The sequence below is a fragment of the Balaenoptera ricei genome, chromosome 15 (genome assembly GCF_028023285.1).
Source record: "Balaenoptera ricei isolate mBalRic1 chromosome 15, mBalRic1.hap2, whole genome shotgun sequence".
Classification (NCBI taxonomy): Eukaryota; Metazoa; Chordata; class Mammalia; order Artiodactyla; family Balaenopteridae; genus Balaenoptera; species Balaenoptera ricei.
Genome location: NC_082653.1, coordinates 58800667 through 58824052, shown reverse-complemented (window position 1 = coordinate 58824052; position 23386 = coordinate 58800667). Strand labels below are relative to the sequence as shown.

Genomic DNA, 23386 nt, shown 5'->3' with positions numbered 1-23386 from the left:
TACCTCTTTAGCTACTTTTGTTGTTAAAGGAATATAATGCAAGAAAATGCTATGACTTTGAGGTACCCTGTCTTACTGGGGAGGTCTCTGAATGATTCTAACCACCATACTATATTTACTGAGTGTCCGTGAAGTGGTGTGTTTTCTTGGACGTCTTTAACAACATCATATGTTTCTCACGCTGCAAAGAGATGTGAACCCCTGAGAACCCTCCCTCCCAAATCCTGGGAAATGAGCTCTGTCTTGCTCTGCATCAGAGCCAAGCCTGACTACAGGCGAGGTGGTTTTGAGGCGGGGGTGTGGGAGGTAGAGATAAGAATATTGTAAGACAGACAGACATCACCTGTGATGAAGACAACTGCACAGTTGTTGTATGGGGCAGACATCGAGGAGCCATCCTTGATGCCTCTCTCTCCCCCACCCTCATATCTAACCCATCACTAAATACCTGCTAAATATTTCTCCACTTGGTCCTACGTGTTGCTGCCCCTACTCTTCCTTCTCCTCCTCTTTTGGGGCCACAGTGGGACCAAAGCCGACATTATCTCTCACCTGAATAATAAGAGCACTGTGACCAGCCCCCCTCTACCTACTGTGGTCCCCCGCAAGCCTATTCTCTACACAACATTTAAGTCATATTATATTGATACAAGAAAAGTCTGATTTTATCACCTCCTTGATTAAAATCTTCAGTGTCTTTCTATTGTTTTAAAACAAAGATAAAACTCCTTAACATGGCCTGAAAAGCTTTGCACTGTCTGCCCCTATTTACCTTCTCACCCACACCACACCCCACATTTCCCTGTCTCTCTCTGCTTTGGCCTCACTGGTTTGCACTCAGTCCTTCATAAGCACTACCACAGGACCTTTGTACATGCTGTCCCCTTTGCCTGGAATGTGCTTACATCTTTTCTTATCTAGTTAATGCTGACTCATCCTTCACGTCAAGCTGCACTTCCTTATAGAAGCCTTGCCTGACCCCTGTTTCACTTTCACATAGCACACCCCGCCCCCTCTATTGTAGCACTTGTCATAGTTCGGTGATTAACCAATTAATACCTGTCCTCTCCCTTAGACTATAAGCCTTAAGAGGGCAGAGATCATGTCTGTTTCTTCTTTATTGCCAACCAACCAGCTGAGTCCTGACATGTAGCAAATATTTAATAAATATTAGTTGAATGAATAATGAATGAATGGGATATCATTTCTTTGATGTTGTATACCATGTGGTTTATGAGCAAGCAGTTTCCTTTAGGGAAGCTTGTTAAAACATGCTTTCAGATCCTCCTGTAAGAAGATCATTTGAACAAAAGTCTATAGTCTGGCAGGACAAATATGTTCCATCCCCTGTGCTTTCTGCAATAAATTACTAATGCCTATACAGGATTGGGGATTTTGGGAGTGATTACAGGCTCATGAAAAAGAGTGCATGGAAATTAGCAGAGCCTGTGTGGGTACTGATGCTTCCACAGATAGAGGCTACTTGTGATGAGTTTACACCTTCTCAGTGTTATACTGATGGTGGCACCCACTTATTTGTTTGAAACCTTTTTAATTCTTCCCTAAACATTTGTTTTTCTCTTCCTCTCTCTAGATTTATGGTCAATGTGACATGGGATGGCAAAGACTTGTCCTTCACTGAGGAAGGCTATCAGGTGCACCCCAGGCTGGTGGTCATCGTGCTGAACAAGGACCGCGAATGGGAAAAGGTGAGCATCCTTCTGTGTGCCGAATACAGGGGAGGCAGGAAAGGTGTGGGCAGCAAGGGAGCTCAAACTACTCCTTTTCCCAAAGTATTTCCCTCTGAGCAGCTCCACATGTCATTCCATGACCCTTGATGGAACAAGGCAGACAGATACTGTAAGATGGAGATGCTTTCCCTGGGTGAACTGTGGCAGTTGTGTGCTGTTCTTTGTGTTGGGTTCTCAAATCTGAGTAGGAAGTGTCCTTGAAAGACTTAAGGTAATTTAAAAGCAGTGAAGTTTGGTTCACATCATTGCAGTAGCAAGTGTTCATTATCTGGCAGTGATCACACCAGTTTGCCTAAACCTCATAATGGGGTACCATATTCACACATTTTGCCCTATGAATGAACCCCTTGTATTTTCACGTACTTAGTCTTTTGCTTTGAATCAACTCATTTCCAAAACTTAAATGCATCACTTCTGCAAATCATGGATTGGAGAGGGTTGTATTTCTTGTAAAGCACATGTCCTAGAACATATATAATAACTATAAAAAATATTAAAAATCAATGTGCAGGAAAAACTCATCTGATGTACCACACAAGCCATATACTGAGTCAGAGAGGAGAGATTTCACAGGGAATTTGTAGATGATCCCATGCATACAATGGCAGTATCTATCCCAGTGGCATACCCCCTCTCCCATAATTCAGCTCTCAAATTAGTCCTCATAATATCATACAGAAAGCAGAATAAGAGGACTGAAAAGGAAAAGGACTATATTGTTATTGTGTCTTTCTGGGCAAGCAATGCATGGTCTCTAAACTACTTCAGCAGCTCGAAGTTTATTTTCATTTTGCACATCAGATGGAGGCCTGAGAGACTTAGGGGTAGGAAGATACAGGATATAGTGTGGAAGTCATATTATAATTAAATAGGATTAGAAGACAGTACTGTGCAAACGGAAGCATTGACTTTGGGACAGGGGGTCAGTGACAGATTCCTACAAGGGACTTCTGAAGTAGAAGCTTCACAGATTTTTCTGCTACATCCAGCAGCCACAAAATATACATTCCTTCAAGTACACTTGAAAAATTCACCAAAGTAGACTATATTCTGGAGCCTAAAATGAGTCTCAGTATATTTAAAAGGATTAAAATATGCACAATGCATTCTTTGACCATAACAGCATTAAAATAAAAAGTAATGACAAAAATATATATAGAAAATCCCCAGATGTTTGGAAATTAGGTAACATGCTTCTAAATAACCTATGGGTCAAAGAAGAAATCAGAAAAACATTAGGGAATATTTTTAATGGAATGACAATGAAAACACAACATATCAAAATTTGAAGAATAAATTTGATGATGTGCTAAGAGGGAAATCCATAGCTTTCAATGCTTATAATAAAAAAAGAAAAAAGGAAAGTGTAAAGTCAACGATTTAAGCTTCTACATTAAGAAGCTAGAAAGAATAGAGCAAAGTAAACCCAAATGAAGTAGGGGAAGGAAATAAATATGAGTAAAAATCAACACAGAAGAATACAAAATATAGAGAAAATCGACAAAGCCAAAAGCTAGTTCTTAAAAAGATTAATAAAATTTCTAATTCCTAGCAAGAGTGATCACACAAAAGAAAGAAGACACAAATACTAATAATCAATCCTAAAAATGCAAGAGGGGATATCACAAACATTCCAGAGTCTACAGACATTAATATGATTTTAAAAATTATGAAAAATTTATGCCAACAAATTTGATGATGTAGACAAAATGGGCAAATTTCTTGAAGAACCACAGTTTCCCAAAACTGTCAGAAAAAGAGATAGACAATCTGAATAGCTCTAAATTTGCTTGAGAAACTGAATTCATAACTAAAAGCCTTCCCATTTAAAAAACAAGAAAAACTTTGGGCATAGATGGCTTCATTGTGAATTCTATCAAATATTTTAAAAAGAAATTATACCAATCTACACAGAGATTTTCAATATATTAGTAATCATAGTTCAGCAATATATTGGAAAAGGATACTACATCATGGATAGGTGGGCTTTATTCTAGGAATGCAAGATTCGTTTAACATTCTAAAAATAAATCAATGTAATTTACCATATTGACATAATAAGGAGAAAATTATATGGTCATCTCAATAGATGCAGAAAAAGCATTTGACAAAATCCAATATTCATTCTTGATAAACAAGGGCAATTTCTCAATCTGATAAAAGTTATCTATGAAAATCCTATAACTAACATCTTGAATAATGATGAAATAATGAAAATAGGCTCACAAATATGTATTCAAATGATTTTTGATGAATAATTATAACAATGGGAGAAAGCGGAGCCTTTTAAATAAATGGCGTTAGATCAACTGGATAGTCTTACTGAAAAAAAAAAAAAACAACCCTTGACCCGTAGCTCACACTATACACAAAAAATAACTTAAAATAAATTTCAGACTTAAATATAAAAGCTAAAACTACAAAGTTTCTATAAGAAAATATAGGAGGATAATTTTGAGATCTGAGAAAGCATACAGTAAAAGTAATAAACCAGACTCCATCAAAATTTAAATCTTTGCCCATATAGAGACACTGTTGGAAACTGAAAAAGAGAAGCCACAAATCCAGAAAAAATATTTTTTAAAATATATCTCAAAGGACTCATATCCAGAATATATAAAGAACTCCTATAAATCAATAATAAAAACAACACACAATTAAAACAGGAAATTGACTTAGAAATTTCACAAAAAATTTTACTCAGATAGTCAATAAGTATATGAAAACATGTTTAACATTGATGATAATCAGAGACATGCAAATTAAAACCACAACGAGCTACCACTTCATACCCTCTGAATGGCTCAAATGAAAAGGACCAACAATACCAAGTGCTGGTAAGGACATGGAGCAACTGAATCTCTTACATATTGTTGACGGGGGTGTAAAATTCCAGCCACTGTGGAAAACTGTTTGGCAGTTTCTTATAAAGTTAAACATACACCAACCTTATGATCCAGCAATTCCACTCCTAGGTATTTACTGCAAAGAAATTTAAACATATACCCAAAAAGTAATATTTATATAAGACATTCATAATAGCAAAACATCAGAAAGAACTCAAAGGTTCATCAACAAGGATATGGGTAAATACATTACATATACTCATAAAAGGGATTGCTACACATTAATAAGGAATGAATTGGTAATACCCACAACAGTGCGGATGAATTGCAAAAATATTATGTTGAACAAAAGAAGCCAGACACAGAAGATTATAGTGTATGATTCCATTTTTATGAAGTTCAAGAAGAGGCAAAACTAGTCTATGGGGTTAGATATCAGAATGATGGTTGCTTTTTTGGAGGAGGGCGATTAATAGGAAAGGGGCACAGGGGACTTTCTAGAGTTATGGCAATATTCCTTGTCTTGAACATTTGTCAAAATGCATCAGACTATCACACAAGATGTGTTTGTTTCATTGCATGCCATTGTATCTTAATTAAAAGATATATTTTGAAACTGTTCAAATTGAGATACCCTGCACAATTAATTACCAATGTTTACAGAGTTTTCATGCTTAACTCCCTGACATGAGTACTAGTTTTGACAACAATAGCCATTGTTTATTGAACGCTTACTTGATTTTTTCTTTAGGTGGTACACCCAAGCTCTGAGTGACGACTTGGTTTATTCATTCATTCCACAAATGTTTATTCAGTGCCTGCTATGTGCCAGGCACTATTCTTAATGCTTGGAATCTATCAGTGAACAGGAGAGACCAAACAACAATTTCTGATTCATGGAACTTAGACTCTGGTGTGTGTGTGGAGAGGGATGGGTTGGGATTTTGTGCACTTTTGTGATGCTTGAGGAAAGCATTGGATTCTGTCCCCAGGTGTTACCTCCGCTCTTCCCTCTGGTATACCCTGTAGCCCACTGTCCTACGTGGCTCACATCTCCATGTCTCAGCTGGTTCCTTTATGTATCTGGGACTTTGAACATGCTTTTTTTCTTTCTTTCCTGTAATGCTTCCCTGTATCCTTACTTTCTTTTATTCATCCTTCAAATTCTGGCTTCTCTCTCCTCTTGCAAATGGAAAGTCAAAATGCAAGTTATTTTTTCCTTGTCCATAATAAGAGGTAGAGAACTTGAGCCTTTCTGCCTTTTGTTATTACATTTGGAGTTACTTTTCCACCTTTTGAAGTTACACACTCTGAGGATCACTTTTGCAGCTGTAAAATCATTCTCGTTGGTTGGATTTAACCAGTCCTGGGTCAGGCTTGGCTCACACCTGTGAATTCTCTGTGCTGCCTTTGGATCTATCTCATTTGCCAGGGAGCCTGTTTACAGGGAGGCCACTGTAGTGCAGGTGATAACATTGCATAAAAGAAGGCAGCCCTTGATAGGCTCCATTTCCACATACAGAAAATACCCTTTTAATATTTTGTGTGTCCTCCTTCAAATTTCTGTTGAAATATAGCAATTTCCCAAAAAGGCAGCTCGGGGAATTGCTGCCGAGTTGAGCTTAGAATGTACAAATGCTTCCTGTAGTTGGTCAATTCTCTCAGCGCTCAGGGGATCCAGTGCTTCAGAAATAACTCCTTGTGCTTCTGTCTCGAAGAAAGAGGAAGCCAGTGGAGCAGGTAGATACCAGTCATGTTATCCTTAAAGCCGTCCCCCAGCAGCACATGCTGGTACAGCCGGTCAGCAGAGGGGAAGTTCTGCAGAAGGAGGGAGCTGTTGTTCTGGGACTCAGAGGAGATTTCTTTTCATCTCTGAGGTCACTCAGTGGAGTCACTGGAAGCAGCATGTAGTGAGGGTGTCTTGGAAAACATGACAAGCCCTTAGAGGGACGTGTGCTTTCTGCTGGGCCTTTGTGTGCAGCTGGCGTGGATTATTCCAGTGCTGTGCACAGTGCCCGCTTGTGTTCAGCAGACACAGAACTCAGGTCTGAGCAGACTTTCCTCTTGTAAATTGGGACTTCCATGCCCTCTGCCTCTCCTTTTTTTTTTTTTCGATGGCTTTGCTCTGCATTGGAGCTTAGTGGGTCCAAGCCTTCCCAGAGATGCTTGAAAATAATACCCTGGTTACAAGCCAATTGGCAGCCCAGGCCAATACAATAAACACCCTCTGTGGGCCAACTCTATGGCCAACATTCCATCTGCACCAGAGTGAGGCAAGGATGAATAGGATACCACCCCTCTCCTCAAGTAGCTCATTACTGAGCCATGTCTGGGGAGAGAAGGGTGGACTTGACTTGGTCAAATGGGTAAGTCTTCACGAAGGTGGGGACATTGAGTAAAAGATTGGATTTCTCCATGTTGAATCATCTTATTAACTACTTGAAAAAATGCTTTGGGAATAATTCTGTTTACCATTTTAGGGTTACACCAGTTTAAAATGAAAAAAATATGTGTGTATATGCACGTGCATATAACATACATACAGACTAGCTTTAAAAAGCATATATATTTAGAGAGAAAGAAAGAGGGAGAAAGAGAGAGGGGGAGGGAGAGAGATTTAAAGAAAGGTTTTTAAAGCAGTTTTGACTTCAAACATGAATGGGACAAAAATCATAAATATTAAAATAAAACCACCCTCTTCTTTTCTAGAGAAGCGCTAATTAAAGATGGTAGAGATGCCCCAGAAGACAAAAGGGAGACCCATCATTACGTCTTCCTGAATGAAGGGTCCCATTCCCATCTCCCTGATGTGTCTGCTTCCCTCTTTATTCTCACCACTCTGTTTGCATTCTCTTTGGTGCCCTTGATCTCAGTTGCTTTCCACACTGTGATGACTCCCAGATCCCTCTGTCCAGCCCAGATCTCCTGATCTCCTGATCTCCAGACTTGGCCCCGGGACTCCCTTACACGGACAGCCCATAGACCTCCACTTCATCTTGTCCAAAGCCAAAGTCACCATCTTCTTCTCTCAAATATGGTTATTCTCCTATGTCCCAGCACAGAAAGCTTCATTCTTATCCTCCCAATGTCCTCCAAGCCCTCATAGTCACTTGTCGTCTGCTCATTCTCTGTCTCAGTTCCTGTCTCTTTGAACACTTCCCTCTTTTTGCCAAGGGCACCCCTTCCATTGATTCTACATCTGGATAATCCAAATCAGGCTGTGTCCTTTCCACTTTGTACAGACCTGTATACTAACTCCTAAGAGTGTCAGCAGCTTGCATTATAATTATTTGCTTGCACGTTCATCTTCACTTCGACTGTGAGCCCCATCAGGGAAAGGTCTTTTCCTTCCACATGCTTCTTTGGCTGCACCACAAGGTGCTATTTCTAATGCCTAGAAGGGCCTCTATACAATCTGCTGGTAATGCTGACTTCAATCACCATTTACTAAGAGCTACTCTATACCAAGAACTATGCTGAGAGTTTTATGTCCATGAGCTCATTTAGTCATTTCAACAACTCATCTACAGTAGGTATTCTTATCCTTGCCTCATAAATGGATATTCAGGTTCAGAGAGGCCAGGGACCTGCCTCAGATCCTGCATGTGGTAGAAGCAGGATGTGAATGGAGGACTGCCTGACCCCACAGGCTGCATTCCTAATTCCTACATTGTACTGAATTACTGCTGGTGGGAAAGCAATATTTTAGAGGAGAAATTAAGGGAGTTCCTCCTATCCTTAGAGTGACACCCACCTCCTTATTCTCACTGGATGCAGCAGATTTCACTGAAACCCAACCAGTTGGAACTTGGGGTATAAGCATTTATCACGTCTCACAGGCCGTCTTTTTTGTTCTACAGAAGTTCCTCACTGAAGAAGGGGTTGTACCCTGTTCCTGTGTTTTGTGCATAATGAAGCAGATGCCAGTTAAAGAATTCCTAGTACAGATACGATAAAGGAGATCTTAGAAAAAGCTAAGATTGATCCCCAGTTCTGGCTGTGGCCTATCAGTGTGTTACCAGATCTATCGAGGCTTTCACCCACAATGGTGTATGCATGGGGTGCAGTTTTCCCATGGTGGGGTCTCTAATTAGAGAATGTCGTAACTCTCTCACTTCTAAATCATTGTATTTTAACTACCCCTCCATCACTTTCCCACCACATTTAACCTAGGTGGCTTGGTGAGTCTCAAGAAACTCATGTGCAGAAGATTTCTAGTGTGTGTGTTTGCTTGTGTGTATGTGTGTGTGTATATCAGTTATCTGCCAAAAGGTTCATCCTGCTAAAAGATGGAAGTATTTATGCAAACATTATACTTGGCATCTGCATACACATACTCCAATGATTACGTTAAAGAAATCACGGAGGAAAATTATAATTGAGAGGACACCAGTAAGTTACAATTGATAGAACAGTTGTGCGAATTGCTAAAACTGAAGTGCATTGTTTATACGTCCTACAAGCAGCTGGAAATATATTATGGCTTCTACTATGTGCTCGCTTTACTTAGAAGAACGATGGCAGTGCATTGATGAAGCCATGAATTCTGGCTATGACTAGCACTGAGAGAATACTGTTTGTTTTCAGGTTTTCACTTTTTCCTTTACCATTGTATCTCTGGTGCTCAATAGCTGTGACTCAATAAATATTTATAGAATGGATACAAGAATGAAAGGATTTTTTTTCAAGAACTTCCCCAAACGAGGAACATCTTTTAGTGTGGTAATTTTACATGTGTGGTCCTGTGGGCTACCCATATCAGTAACCATGGGAAAGATGTAAAGGTACTAAGACTTTTGCAGTACTAGCACTACCTCAAACCTACAGAATAATCATTTCTGATTCTGCTTTTTCATAAGCTCTGCTAGCAATGCCCATTAAAGATACAGAACTACTGCTTTAGGACATGGATTTACTCTTTGTTATCTTGAAAATATGGTTTCATCTAGGTCATCCTGGCTATCAAGATTTCCTGCTTCCTGTCTTTGTGCCTCTTTCTTCCTTTGGAATACACAGCTTAGTGGCAATGCTTAAGAGCAGTGGTACAGGAGAAAAGGAAATAAGGAAATTGGAGTCCTGTAGCACCTAGAGTAATCTCTGCTGAATGAGACAGTAACAGTGCCAAGTGAAACGTTGTTTATGGATGTAGTATAGTTCCTATCACCTGGTGTGGCCTCAACAAATATTGAGTTATTGAATAACTGATATTTTAGTTAAATCTGTCCCCCTTAAGCAGAGATGGTTGAATTTGGGGTATATAACCCTAATTTATTCACACTTTTATTCTGTCAAGCAAAATTTCCTGAGTACCTACTATGTGCAAGCCATTGTTGAGGGTTGCAATGAGACATGGACCTGCCTTAGAGTGTCATAGGGCATGAGGAGATGCTCGTAATTGCAAGACAGTATGAAATGTGCCACAGAAGATGCTCTGATAAAAGTCTATGATGTTTGGAGAAGGGATATATTACATGTAGGCTGGCTGATCAAGGGCATCTATACAGAGGACTTCTAATTTGAGCAGGGTCTCAGATGAGACCTTCTGAACATGTGTGGGGAGGCCATTCCATGCAGAAGAACCATTGAAAGCCAAAGTCCAGAGGTAAGCGTGCTCAAGGCTCATTTGAGAAAGAGTTCAATGTGTTTGAAACATAGCTTGTATGGTAGGCAGAATTCTAAGAATGACCCCCAGTGACCCTCACTCTTCTATAATCCTTTCTTCTAGGAGGATGACCTGTGAATATGATGAGATATGCCTTCTGTGATTGTTACGTTAGATAGCAAAAGGAGTTTTTCAGTTGACTTTGAGTTAATCAAAAGGAGTGTTATCAGGCTGGGCCTAACCTAATCACACGGGCCTTTTTTTGGGGGGGGTGTATAGTTGTTTTACAATATTGTGTTAGTTTCTACTGTACAACAAAGTGAAGTAGAGTTCCCTATGCTATATAGCAGGTTCTCATTAGTTATCTGTTTTATACATGTTAGCTAGTATATATATGTCAATCCCAATCTCCCAATTCATCCCACCCCCCCTTTTCCCCCTTGATGTCCATAGGTTTGTTCTCTACACACGGGCCTTTTAAAAGTAGAGAGTTTTCTGAAACTAGTAGCAGAAGAGGAAGTCAGAGAGATTTGAGCATAAGCAGGAATTGTCTGACTGCTGGATTGGAGGATTGAGAAGGCCACATGACAGGGAAGCAGGTGGCCACTAGGAGATGAGTTTAGTCTCTGGCCAACAGCCAGCAAGGAAACAAGGACTTCAGTCCTACAACCTCCAGGAACTGAACTCTGCCAACAACCCGAATGAGTCTGCAAGTGGATTCTTCCCAGATCCTGCAGCTATGAGCCCAGCTGAGTGACAGCTTGGTTTTGGCCTCATGTGACCCTGAGCAGAGAACCCAGCTGAGCCCTGCTGGACTTCTGACCTACAGAACTGTGAGGTCATAAGGGAGCATTGTTTCAAATGGCTATGTTTGAGGCCATTTGTTACATGGCAATAGAAGACGAAAGCAGATTGTTTAAAGGGAAATTATGGGAATGAAGGACCATACTGGAATTTGAATTATAGACTGTGGGATTTTATTCAGTCACCTTTGGGGTACTGTTGAAGAGCTTGAGATGGGAGAACAACATAAAAATAATAATAGTAATAGCTAATACTCGTTTAGTATTGATGATACACCATGCAGGGTGCTAAGCATTCAAATATATAAACTTATCTAATGCTCACATGAACACTGTGATGCAGATACTACTATTGCCCTCTTTTACATATGTAGGGGATAAGGCCCAGAGAAATTCAATAACTTGCTCAAGATGACAGAGCTAATAAGTTGCTAAGCCAGGATAAGAACCCCATAGCCTGTTCTCTTAGATAAAAAGTAAACAACTACTTCAAAAATAAAATGGTGATTGGCATGGATCTTGGGGAAATTTTCTAAGGGGCTGTTTAAGTAGCTCAGGTTAAAGGGAATGTAGGTGTAAACTAGAACAGTGGCAATGGCATCTGAGAAATTTCAGCAACAGAACAGCACATGGCACTGACTGTATGATTTGCTGAGAGATTCGTGAAAGAGAGAAGTCAGAAAGATTTAAAAAAAAATTTTTTTTAGGCATGGGTTTGTGTTTAGGCATTTCTGGACTGAGTACTTCCAGAAGAAATTTGTCATGCCTGTAAATGACGTGGTTCATCTCTCATCCCTTCCTCTCCCCCTCTTTCCCTTTCTCTCTGTTTCCTTTATTCTCCAAAATCCACAGCTAAAATCAAGTGCCCTTTTGTAAAATGGGTTTGGTAATATCACCACCTTAGCAGAAGCTGTGTGAAATTTAATTTGTTTCCTTATATAATGATCATTAAGTTTCTCAAATGATGTAAGCCACAAAGAGGGAAAATTAAGCCATTACAAAAGATTTAAAATTATCCTCTGACTTCCCTAGAGTTATGCATGGTGACTGTTTTAAATACCTACACGGTAGAATTTGTTAGGTCACAGTGGGGAAAGTACAATAGGTCTATAGCAAATTAACACATCAAACTGAAATGAGTGATGCCACCTCCTTGTATGTGTGTGTGTGTCTGTGTGTGTGTATGTGTATCTGTTTCTGTCTTGCATGGTTCTTTTTTTCTTTCTTCCTTTCCTTCTTTCTTTCTTTCTTTCCCTTTCTTTCTTTCTTTCTTTCTTTCTTTCTTTCTTTCTTTCTTTCTTTCCTTCCTTCCTTCCTTCCTTCCTTCCTTCTTTCTTTCTTTCTTTCCTTCCTTCCTTCCTCCCTCCCCCCCCTCCCTCCCTCCCTCCCTCCCTTCCTTCCTTCCTTTCCTTCTTGCAGTTGTAATACAAACCTAACTCCAAAAAGAACAGCAGTTGAATCATGCTTTTCTGCAAGGCAATAGTCTGCTAATAGTTTTCTAGATTTCTGAAATTTAAAAAAAGCAGTTCATAGAAAAGACATCTCTATGGGAACATGCCTTGATGGGAATGTTGATGATAAAGATGATTGATGGCGATGATGATGATGGTGCTGTTGATTGACGGTGGGTCATGATGGCAGCAGCTGCCATTTTTTACACTCCTGTTATATGCCAGACACCAAGCAGAGTGTTTTCAATACATTATCTCCCTTGAATATCACAGTATTCGCTGCACTTTCTCATATATAAAAGGGAGGTAATAATAGTACTTACCTCATAGGGTTGTTGGGAAAATTAAACAAAATATTATGTCAAGTGCTTAGAACACTGACTGGCACATAGTAGATGATCAGTAAATGCCAGCTCCAGTTATCATTAGAGCTCCATATTATAGGAGAGAAATTGAAAGCTACGTGGAATGAATGACTTGCCCAAGGTCATATAATGGTGAAGGCAGAATTTGAACGTAAGCAGTATTACAATAGAACCAGAAGCAACCAGTATGTCATCTGGAGTATCCATCTCTACCCAACTCACAAACCCAGTTTGATAAGGAAGCTGTCTGAGAGTGAAGGGGCATAATTAAGCTGACAGATGGTATAAATGTAAGACAAAAGCTAAAGCCTTGACAGCTTGCCTTGCCATCAATTATGAAAATGAGTGAATAGATTATTGAAATGATCTCAGATGAGTAAATTATTCAGAGAGCCTCTCAGTTGGAAGTATTTCTAGAAAGTCCTGAACAGACAGATGAAAACCATTTTTTTTTTTCTGACTGGGTCATCAACTCTTCTGTGTTGTAAGTGAATGCAAAGCCCTGAGCTCCTGTGATAGAGGGGAAAGAGAGGGAGGGAGGAAGGGAGGAAAGGAGAGAATGAGAGGATGAACACCAGGCTTTGGTCTCAGTGCTGCAGAACATAGAACAGACTTCCTCCGTTATCTAAGAGAAAGTTTTTTTTTCTAACTATGTTCCCTGGAATGCTAGCTTCTTTCATAGTGCCACAGGGGTCTCTGACTGGATAGGGGTTAATGAAACAAGATCCAGCTATAGCCAGAGATGGTAAAGCTTCATCTGATTGGTATATTGGTGCTCCAAGCAAGCTTTCTTTTGGGGAAAAGATACAAAATTTCTAAAATAAGTTTGAAAATGAGTAGAGTAAGGGGATTGAATTTAGACATCCTCTGAATATAAGGCAAATAAATGGTAAGCATTTGTTGAGCACCTATTATAAGCCAAACCTTACAACATTGGCTTTATATTTATTATTTCATTTCAGCTACAGTGATAACCCTATGATGTAGGTGGTATTCTCTGATTGTTGAGTAGGGAAGACCTGGAGATATTCAGTGACATTTTTTCAATAGCTGAGAAAATATTCAAATTTAGGTCTTGTGAGTCTCCCAGTCCAATGCTCATTCCGCCACTTGACACAGTTTCTAGGATGAATGATGGGAATTTTCATAAGACCTAGAGATTCTTGTGAATATTATCTTCCTTGGAGGTTGAGTGGAGGGAATGAATGACAATACCTAGCCCTTTATGTAGACTCAAATCTTACTCTTTAGGATACATTAATTATTAACAATGAATGTCCCATGTGATTGATCTATATGTTTGTTTATCTGTCCACCCAGCCAATCATCCAATGATCAGTTATCTATATGATAAACCATCAGTCCGTTCATCCATCCATCAACCCATCTGACCAACCAACTTTCAACCATCCACCTGGTCAGCCACTCTCGACTCCCCACCCAATTACCCACTGCTGATCTGTTTGCCATGTACCTACTCTGTGCCAGGCTGGGGGTAGGTGTGGGTGAAGCCAAAATGAATAATACAATGTCCCTGCCCTCAGGAAGGTCACAGTCTAGTGGGAGAGACAGAGAAATGAACTTTCAGTTGCAACATAGGTGGGTGTTGATAGTAGAGGTAAGCCCAGGGCACTGCAGGACACCTACCCAGCCTGGGTATTAGGAAAGGGATGAGAAAAGGCTTCCTCGAAAGAGCTAACATATGTCCTGAGTCCTAAAGGATGAAGAAGAGTTATCCAAAGGGTGAAGATCATTTGGCCCATTTTATTAACTGAATCACAAACATTTGAAGCCCCTTATTATTTTTTCCTCATTTCACAATTTATCCAGTTAGCTAGCTGCAGCTGGATTGCTTCCCACCCACCTACAACCACCAGACCTCCATGATTTGCTGTCTGGACCTGCTCTCTACTTTCTTAGCATTGTGTCTGTCATGTTTGTTATTTCCCTCGTTTACATGCTGATGGTGCAGACAGGAATGACATTTGTCTGTAAGAAAAGAGGCAGAACAGTGAAGAGTACTACCCCAGCAATCTGCTGCTGGCTATACAAGTGGCTGTGTCAGGCTGCCTTCTATAGCTGCAGTTTGGTTTTCTCATCTGTGCTATTGGCAGCAGAAGCTGCACTTCCCACTACGCTGTTTTTCTTGGCTTTGGAGCCTGGGTTGGGCCAGAGAGAAAGGCAGATAGAAAAAGATTGAATATTTTGAGTGTTGATCTCTAAACTGTGAAAGACTTACTGTGCTTTCTAGATGCTGAAAACGAGAAAATTGGCTATCTGATCCCTTGATATATTTCCCCACATTTTAAAAATAATTAATAATAAAAAATAATAATTTCTGTGTCGTAGTTATAGCCTAGGGGCTTTATATTCATTACTTTGACCCCTTTTAAACAGATATTGACATGAGTACTATCATCCCTTCCCCAGTTTATATATAAAGAAAATGAGGCTCTGAGAAGATTGATGACTGGCCCAAGGTTACAGAAGCAAGTAAGTGGCAACTTCTAGATTCCAGCTCAGGTCTGTCAGATGATAAAGTCAATTTTATTTTGACGACACCATATGGTAAAGTTGGGGGTTCTTTGTATATTGATAGTGAAGGTTGTGATTGCTTTAATTATGAAAACCTACCTTGGGAGCCCCCATCCCTGCATGGTGGACATGCTGTCAGTATTTGCAAGATGGGCTGTTAGAGGTACAAGATTCCCCACTGAACCAGGCATCTCTTCCTGATTTTAGCCCAAAACGTTCTACTGAGTTGCATGAAAATCTGCCACATAATCAGTCTCTCGCATCTTTGTGCAAAACCAGTCAGCATTCCTCTGTAAACTTAAAGCTGTCAATCACCCTCCACTTCTGCAATATGCTGTGTGTTCATTCCTCATTACACCGTCATACATTCATTATCTGTAGCCGTTGTCTTTTGAAAATGTGTTTTAAAACTCATTGCAATCATATCTATAGAGTTCTTGGAGTCTATTTTCCTTTCCTTCCATTTGAATTATAATTCTGCAAATTAGAAAGATGGAATGGACCTGTTTGAGAAGGAAGGAGGTAGGGGCGGAACCATCTTGATTTCTCTCAGTGTGCAAACAAAGACTCCATTGGAAATCATATGAGGAAAAAATCCTGAAGTTGGGAAAAGACAAGAGAATCAATTCTCATTCCCTTGAAGGGAGTTGTAAAATGACTTGAAGAAAACAATGTCGCCTTGATTATGCTGTGTTTAACTTTAAAGTTGAAACAGACAGTCTGAGTTGGAAGAAACCTGATTCTTCATATCATTCCCCACCATACTGGCCTCTGTGTGCACAGCAGATTATAGCTGATGGCATATTTTTTCTTTCCACGATTAAAGTGTGTTTGAAGAAAACAGGACAGGCAGGTACGAGGTAGAAAAGGAGAGCAAGAATTGGATTTGGATAAGAGATCCTGACAACCACCCCTCCTAGAGAAAAAGCAGGAACGTTTACCTTGTTTTAACAAGTGAGGAGCTGAGATTCAGACAGAGTAAGAAACTTGACCAGGGTTCCTTGGCAGGGACTGTACACATCTCTCTCCACAGATGCTTTCGAGTTGGTGCCTCGAATCAACACAGAAGGATTTGAGTTTCATTACCAAAATGACACCCTGACCTTTGCATTCAGAAATTGTCACCTTGTTGACAATGGATGAGGATTCAAAAATGTGGGACACCCATCCAGTTATACTATAAATCAATCAGGACAGAAGTTGGAGACAAAGATGTGTCTAATCCAGAGCCCAAATCCCAAATCAGTGTCTAAAGATAAGGGAGTGGTACATGCAGGCAAAGCCAGGTCAGCACCATGGTCAGCAGAAATGGGCTGATTCCCTCGTTCCCGCTTCATTGAGCCTGGCACTGGTTAGTAGCTGAGACATTTAGGAGAGAGAGGTGTTTGATCAATTTCATAGGAGTTGATAGTTCTGAGACCCAAGTCAACCCTGAAAAGTTGCCATTCTTTGTATTTCTCAGATAATCAGTGTCTCCATCAGTAAAACGGAGCCAATGGTAATACCTACCCCGTGGGGTTTCTGTAAGGATGTTAATCCTACCATTTATTAAATGCTTCCTGTATGTCAGAAAGAGCTTTAGATACATGATCTCTCTTAATTCACACAAAGTCTTATGAGATTGGTACTATTATTATCCCCATTCTATAAATGAGGAAACTAAAGAATACAAAGAACTGGTTAGTTTCCAAGAATCTGAACCGAGTTTTGAACCCCCATTTTTCTGATTCTGAAACCCATGCTTTGACCACTAAGTTCTGTTATCTTCCTCAATCAAGTTCTGAAATGCAGGGGACATCACCCAGTGCTGTGGGAGGTAGAGGATACAAGTGAGAAAAGCACGCAGTTTGTTTTTCTGATATATAATAATTCCAAATAGTGGAAACAAAGAGCCTAACAATTTCTGAGCATTGACTGTGCCACAGGCCCTGAGCCAAACATATTACATACATTATCACATTTTATGTTCACCAGAACCCTAAATGGTAGATTTCATAATTATTTTTATTTTACAGATGAGAAAACTAAGGCTGGAGAAGTGAATTAATTGCAACACGGTCACCCAGCCACTTCATAACTTGGGGGATTATAAATAACATATGTAAAATATCCAGCAAAGGGCCTGGTACGTAGTAGAAAAACTTTAACAAATGGGAGCCATTATGCAAAGTACAGTATGGATTTTTTAACGACAATTATCAAGAGTTTTTTTCTTGTTGTTTGTTTGTTTTTGCATTTTGAGTGGGTTTCTGGAAGCCTACTGCTGGCATTCTCTTTTCTCAGAGGAGTTGGGCTTCAAGTTTAAAGATGAACATACTAAACAATCATTGCATTTGTTTTCTCTTTGAGTCCTGTTTAAGGAGTTGAATACTGAAATATAGGCAATTAAGCAAGTCCTGGGCCAGCAGTCAGAAAACTGTCTCTAGTTCTTTCACCTATTTGCTCTCCTTATCTGGTCCACGTTACTTGAATGAACATTAGTTTACTGCTCTGAAAAATTGTAATAATATCTCCACCTTTATGTGACTCTCTGCAATGAAGGCCAAATGAAGTGAGATAATAAATAGCAACTTGTAACTCACAAAGGGCTATATAAATTCTGGGGATTTTATATTATTAACCTCATAATGACATTTAGCACTCTGGCCAGGATGATTCTTCCAAATGTGTCTTGGAAATTTATCTGAAATTTCCTTTTTCTACTTCTTTTCTTTTTTCCCACAGTACAGCTTCTTAACCAGTTGAGAACTCAAAAGTACATTCATAAGGTTTCATTTTGGGGCATAAAGATCCAAGAAAGCTTAGGTTACATTTATAGTTATGAAATTAATAGTATGCATTAATTGTGCATAACCTCAAGCCAGCAAATGGAATTAAAAATAATTGTCAGGCCTTTGGATTTATTGATAGAGCTAACATAACACCAGGCTGCTTTTGGCAAGACCTTCTCTGTGTGCAGAATTATATTAATAGGCACTATCAGTTCTATCTAAAATGGAGAGAGTAAGTGAAGAACTTATCTGTCTCCCTTTGGGGGAAAAAAGCAAGTGCATTTCCTAAATGACATCTTGGTATATAAGACCTGGGCTTGGAGTTTTGATAAAATTAATGCCTTGCTCTCTCCTGTTCTGGAGATAGTCTGTGCCCTACATTTAGAGTTTAACTTCAATCTCAAGAGGACCTGCACATTGTAGATGGGATGGAATTAACCTTGACTGAATACCTACTATGGACCAGGCTGGGCGTTTCACATAAAGGAATTAATGTAATTCTTACAAGAGCCCTGTATATAATAAAACACCCAATATTGGTTGAGCAATGGTGACCATGTGGCAAACAGAGTAATAACTGCTTTGTAGGCATGATTTTATTTAATTCTCACAGCAATCATATGATATGATTACTCTTATCATACCCACTTTACTGGGTGAAAGAGGAAACTAAGGCCCATGAAGGAAACAGTAAACGTAGCCAAGTTGCACAGCTAGTAAGCATAAGAGCTGATATTCAGGCTCGAGTTCGGCCAACTCCGAAATCCGCATTTTTTTCAGTACATATTGCCAGAAGAAGACAAAGTTGTGATTACAGGAGGATAATAGTTATGGCAGTCATGTTGGTATATTGATCTATTCAGTTGTTTACTTACTAAACGTTTGTGTATTTACTCTGTGAGGGGCGCTGGGCTGGGTGTAAGGGATGCTAAGAGCACAGCCCCCGCCCTCAGGGAGCCCGCTGGGGCGGGCAGGACGGTGTTTGGGTACTTACGGTACTTGATGAGATAAGCAAAGAGGAGGTCACCCGGCCAGTTGTGTGGGGTCATCAGGGACTGCTTCCCAGAAGAGCTCTTCTCTAGGCTGAGCTCTGAAGTGCAGGTAGGAGGGTGCCAGGCAGAGAGTGGGAAAGGGTTTTCTGTGCGGGGGAGGGGAGCGTGTATGGATGCCTGCCACTGAGAGGGGAGCTCAGCGTGCTGAGAAGGCTGTGATCAGTGCTGGGGGATTCCTGAGTCCCTGTGTGGGGGGCAGGGGTAGAACAGGGATTTGGCTGTCAGAAATGAGGCTGACGTGAATGCAGAGAGCTAGAGATGCCTGGGAATGAGATAGATCATTTAGGCTACGGTCAGGCATGTTCACTTGATTCCAGTGTAGTGAGAAACCATCCAAAGGCTTTAAGGGGGAGCGTGGAATGATCACATATGCAGAGCTATTTAGAGTGACGGCTTGGGCTGCAGCTTGGAGGATAGGCTGGGAGGAATGCTATCTGGGGCAGGGGGACAAGTCTTGAGGCGATGGCAGAAACCAGTGACAGGTGAGGACCAGGACTGAGTGGTGGTCTGACTTAAGGAAGAAGTGGACAAGGAAAAATCAAATATTAGAACTATCAAGGCTTGGCAATTGATGCAATATAAATGAGGGTGGAGGGAGAGGGGTGAATTAAGGAATATTTCCAAGGTTGAGATTTCAAGAAGTCATATTGGCACATGGGAGAAAAATTGTGCATTTTTTTTAAAAATTGAAGGTAAGATGATGAGTTCTGCTCTGAGCCTGTTGAGTTTGAGGTTTCCTGGAGGCAGTAGAGAGGAGCTGGTGAAAGACAACCATGTCTGAGAATGGTCAACATAGAGATGATAACAGAAGAGTGAGTAGTCGATGCCTGAGCATGGAGGTCTGAGGGCAGGAGGGAGGGTCAAGACATGTAAAACGTGTGCAGAAAAAGAGGAGCTTGCATTTTGGCGGAGCTAGAGAAGTCAAAGAGGTGGGAACTAGCCTGGAAAGGGTAGAATCATGACTGTCTAGGGCAGGGAGACTCAAGGAAGATGGGAGTGGGTCTCAGTGTCAAATAGATGCACCCGTTAGCTTTAGTGATGAGAGGGCCCCTGGCGATCTTGTTGAGGCCAGTTTTAGAGGAGAGGTTGGTGCAGAAGAGGACTGTGCCCTGCTCCCAGATGACGGGATTAGTGGAGTGAGGCCTCTGTCAGCAGTGGAGGAGGGGAGGAGGAAGATGTGTGCCAAGGCAGGTAAGTTTGTAGGTATGCAGGTTGTCCGTAGACCATGAAATCAGAGGCAGATTCATCAGCTGGAAGTGAGGATGGAGCTGACAGAGTTGCACTTTCTCATGGGCAGATGTGAAAGTTTGAAATACTTCCTAGGGAATGTAAGGTGGCCAATCAGGAAAAGGGAAAAGAATTTTTGGTCAGAGACGGGGTCCTCACATTCAAAAGAGTATTCATCTATGCGGTTACGTGATGCTCTCCACCTATACTCGGTGGTTTTCAGGTGAGGAAGTGGTTGGATTGACTGAGTTGGCAGAAGGTGGTACCAGGGAGGTGTGACAGGAGGACAGAGTGGGGGCAGGATAGTTGTGGATATGGCAGGACATGTACTGATGTGGTAGATGGAGAGGTCTGGGTTGGAATGGGGAAGAAGTGAAGGCTTGAATGAGCAGATCAACTGGGAGGAAAGAGAGGGCCCTGGGACCGTGGCCAAAATGATGTTGGAGAAGAGACATGCGAATAGCAGTGTGAGAGCACTGTGGGTCTTTCTAAGTTGAGAATCATTGAATCAAGCAATTCTAAGTGCATTTCTCCTCATGGGAGTGAGTGGCTGCAGTGGGCTGGAGATGGCCTATGGAGAGGAAAGGTCAATAAACTGACCTCTCACTTTATCCAGATAGTCTGGCAAATGTGAATGTATTCATGAAGGAAATGATACAATCATTTGAAAATAGGACAATTCCAAAAGATGTGGGAGCTGATAAATACCAACCATACATGTATGAAGTCACCAGTATTATCCCCAAGTGCTAAGTCATCAAGGGATCCCAAGGCCAATTGCCAGTTTGAACTCAAATGCAACCAAATTGCAATGTACACATAGCAATTTCAGCTTACTATCCAGGGGCTTCTATAATCTTGTCCCACTGTATCCCTTTATTCCTCTTTCTCTCTCATCCCCTTTGTACATTGTGTATTTCATCCAATTTGGGCAAATTCCTAGTCCACAAACATGTCCCTTAAGCTCAACTGCTATGCTTTTGTCCATGCTATTCGTTCAACTTAGAAGTCTCTTCTCTCCACACTGATTTTCCAACTCCTCTGCCTGTTCTACAGCTTCCCTCAATTGCCGTTCCTCTCGTAAGGTCTCCCGTTTCTCACCAGATCTCCTCTTCCACTTCTGATGCTCCCTTGCATCTACTTCACTTTCTGTTTTATTTTATAACTAATTCTGAGAGCATTGTATTTTATTTTCCCTATTAGTTGGTGGGTTGCTTACACACAGAGACTTAGATCAGGGCTTGGTAAACATTTTATAAAAAAGACAGCTAGTAAATATTTTAGGCTTGGCGGGCCATACTGTCTGGATGGCAAGTACTCAAATTCTGCTGTTTTAGTGTGAAAGCAACCGTAAACAGCATATAAGGAAATGAGCATGGCTGTGTTCCAATCAAACTTTATTTATGGACATGGAAATTCAAATATCGTATCATTTTCACATGTCACAAAATATTATTCTTTCCATTGTTTTCAACCATTTAGAAATATAAGATCCACCCTTAGCTCATGGGCTGTATAAAAACCACTGGCCCTTGGGACAGAGTTTGCCAGTCCCCAGCTTAGAGTCAATTTACTGCTGTATCACCAGTGCTAGGACAGTGTATGGCACATAGTAAGCACTCAATAAACATTTGTTGAGTAGATTAACCAAAGAGTCAATGTAATCCAACCTTACCTGACCGAAAACCTAGAGAATAGCTTTGCTTATTGGTTGTTAACACTCAGAATCAACAAGAATCTTGGGCTTCTACCTTTGGCTATACTTTGTGTGAATCTGAAAAGTTTTGATTTAACTAAGGTGACATAGCTCATAGGCATCATCACTGAACTTGAATTTGAGTCTTCTGACTCCAAGTCTAGGGTTCTTTTGAACTATGAGTTTGCCAGTATGATTCAGTAAGAAATGCGGAGTAGCTCCCTGGATGGTCACCAAGATTTTCATTTCATCCGAGTAACTCTGTGGGGCTCTGGCATTGTTAATTAGTGTCCAAGATGAGGATAATCAGTTTGGATGAAATTGGATTGACAGTGGAGGGCTGCTTAGGCTCAGTTTTCTGAAATAGCAAGTCTTATCTGGCCCATCCCAAGGGGATCCTTGTCTCCTACACCGCCTTCTAATAATCATGTTTTTAACAGTGGGCAAAGCTGTGGTTAAGCTTATTACTGTTCCCTCACCATTAAATCTTCTGTTGGCTTTAGTGTTTCAAAGGATCCTCTCACTGGAATACTTTAGGACTCAGACAAGCCTGGAGCAAAGTAGTTTGGGGCCCGAGCTGAGCAAAGAAAAACGACTGTCAAAATACCATCTTATTTAAGGAGAATTGAAATTCTGATCCGGGTGCATTTCATCACAGGGATGGATTTCACCCATGCACAAGCACTTTCGTTAGCATCTTTGTAATAACCAACAGGGCCTCAGGCACCAACCCCTGGCTCGCCCTTTCATTTAGAAGGAGGAAAACGTCCATCTCAAAGACTTAAATGTATTATTTTGCCCCAGATATGAAAGAACAAATGCCCATCAGAGACCTGACACCAAGTGTTCCAAACCCTTCAACTTTCACAACCCAATAACTTTTCACGGTGGAGAGGATTAAATACTTTGCAACTGATCAATACCCCCAGGTGTTATAACCTTATTTTAAAACTCTGCAGACACTGTCAATGAGGTTAACTTTGAATGTTCAGGCTGAGATCCAAATGGAATTGGCTTTTTTACATAATGCTGAGTGAGGAAATCCACGAGCCTTTGGCCCGTTCTATCCCTTAAGTCAGGTTTGATGCATTGAAGTCTCCTGCTTCCTTAGTCTGTAATTTAATTACCTGGAACTTATCTCCTTTTATAAATTGTTACACACTCAGCCCCCAGTTTTTTTACCACTTTGCAAGGTTTTCATGGAAAAAAAAAAGTTGCCCAAGAGTAAGAGGAGGAGTCACACCTGTATTCATATCCAGCCTTGTCATGATTTTCGGGCTGGTAAGA

At 40.6% G+C, this 23386-nt stretch overlaps 1 protein-coding gene across 2 annotated transcripts in view; it reads left to right on the top strand.

Annotated features, from left to right (window-relative positions):
- Positions 1–23386, top strand: part of GRIN2A (glutamate ionotropic receptor NMDA type subunit 2A) — a 365808-nt gene that overhangs the window by 246599 nt on the left and 95823 nt on the right. For both annotated transcript variants that reach the window (XM_059896355.1, XM_059896356.1), the window contains exon 3: positions 1595–1709. In XM_059896355.1, coding sequence (XP_059752338.1) covers positions 1595–1709 — 115 coding nt within the window. The remainder of the gene's footprint in view (positions 1–1594; positions 1710–23386) is intronic.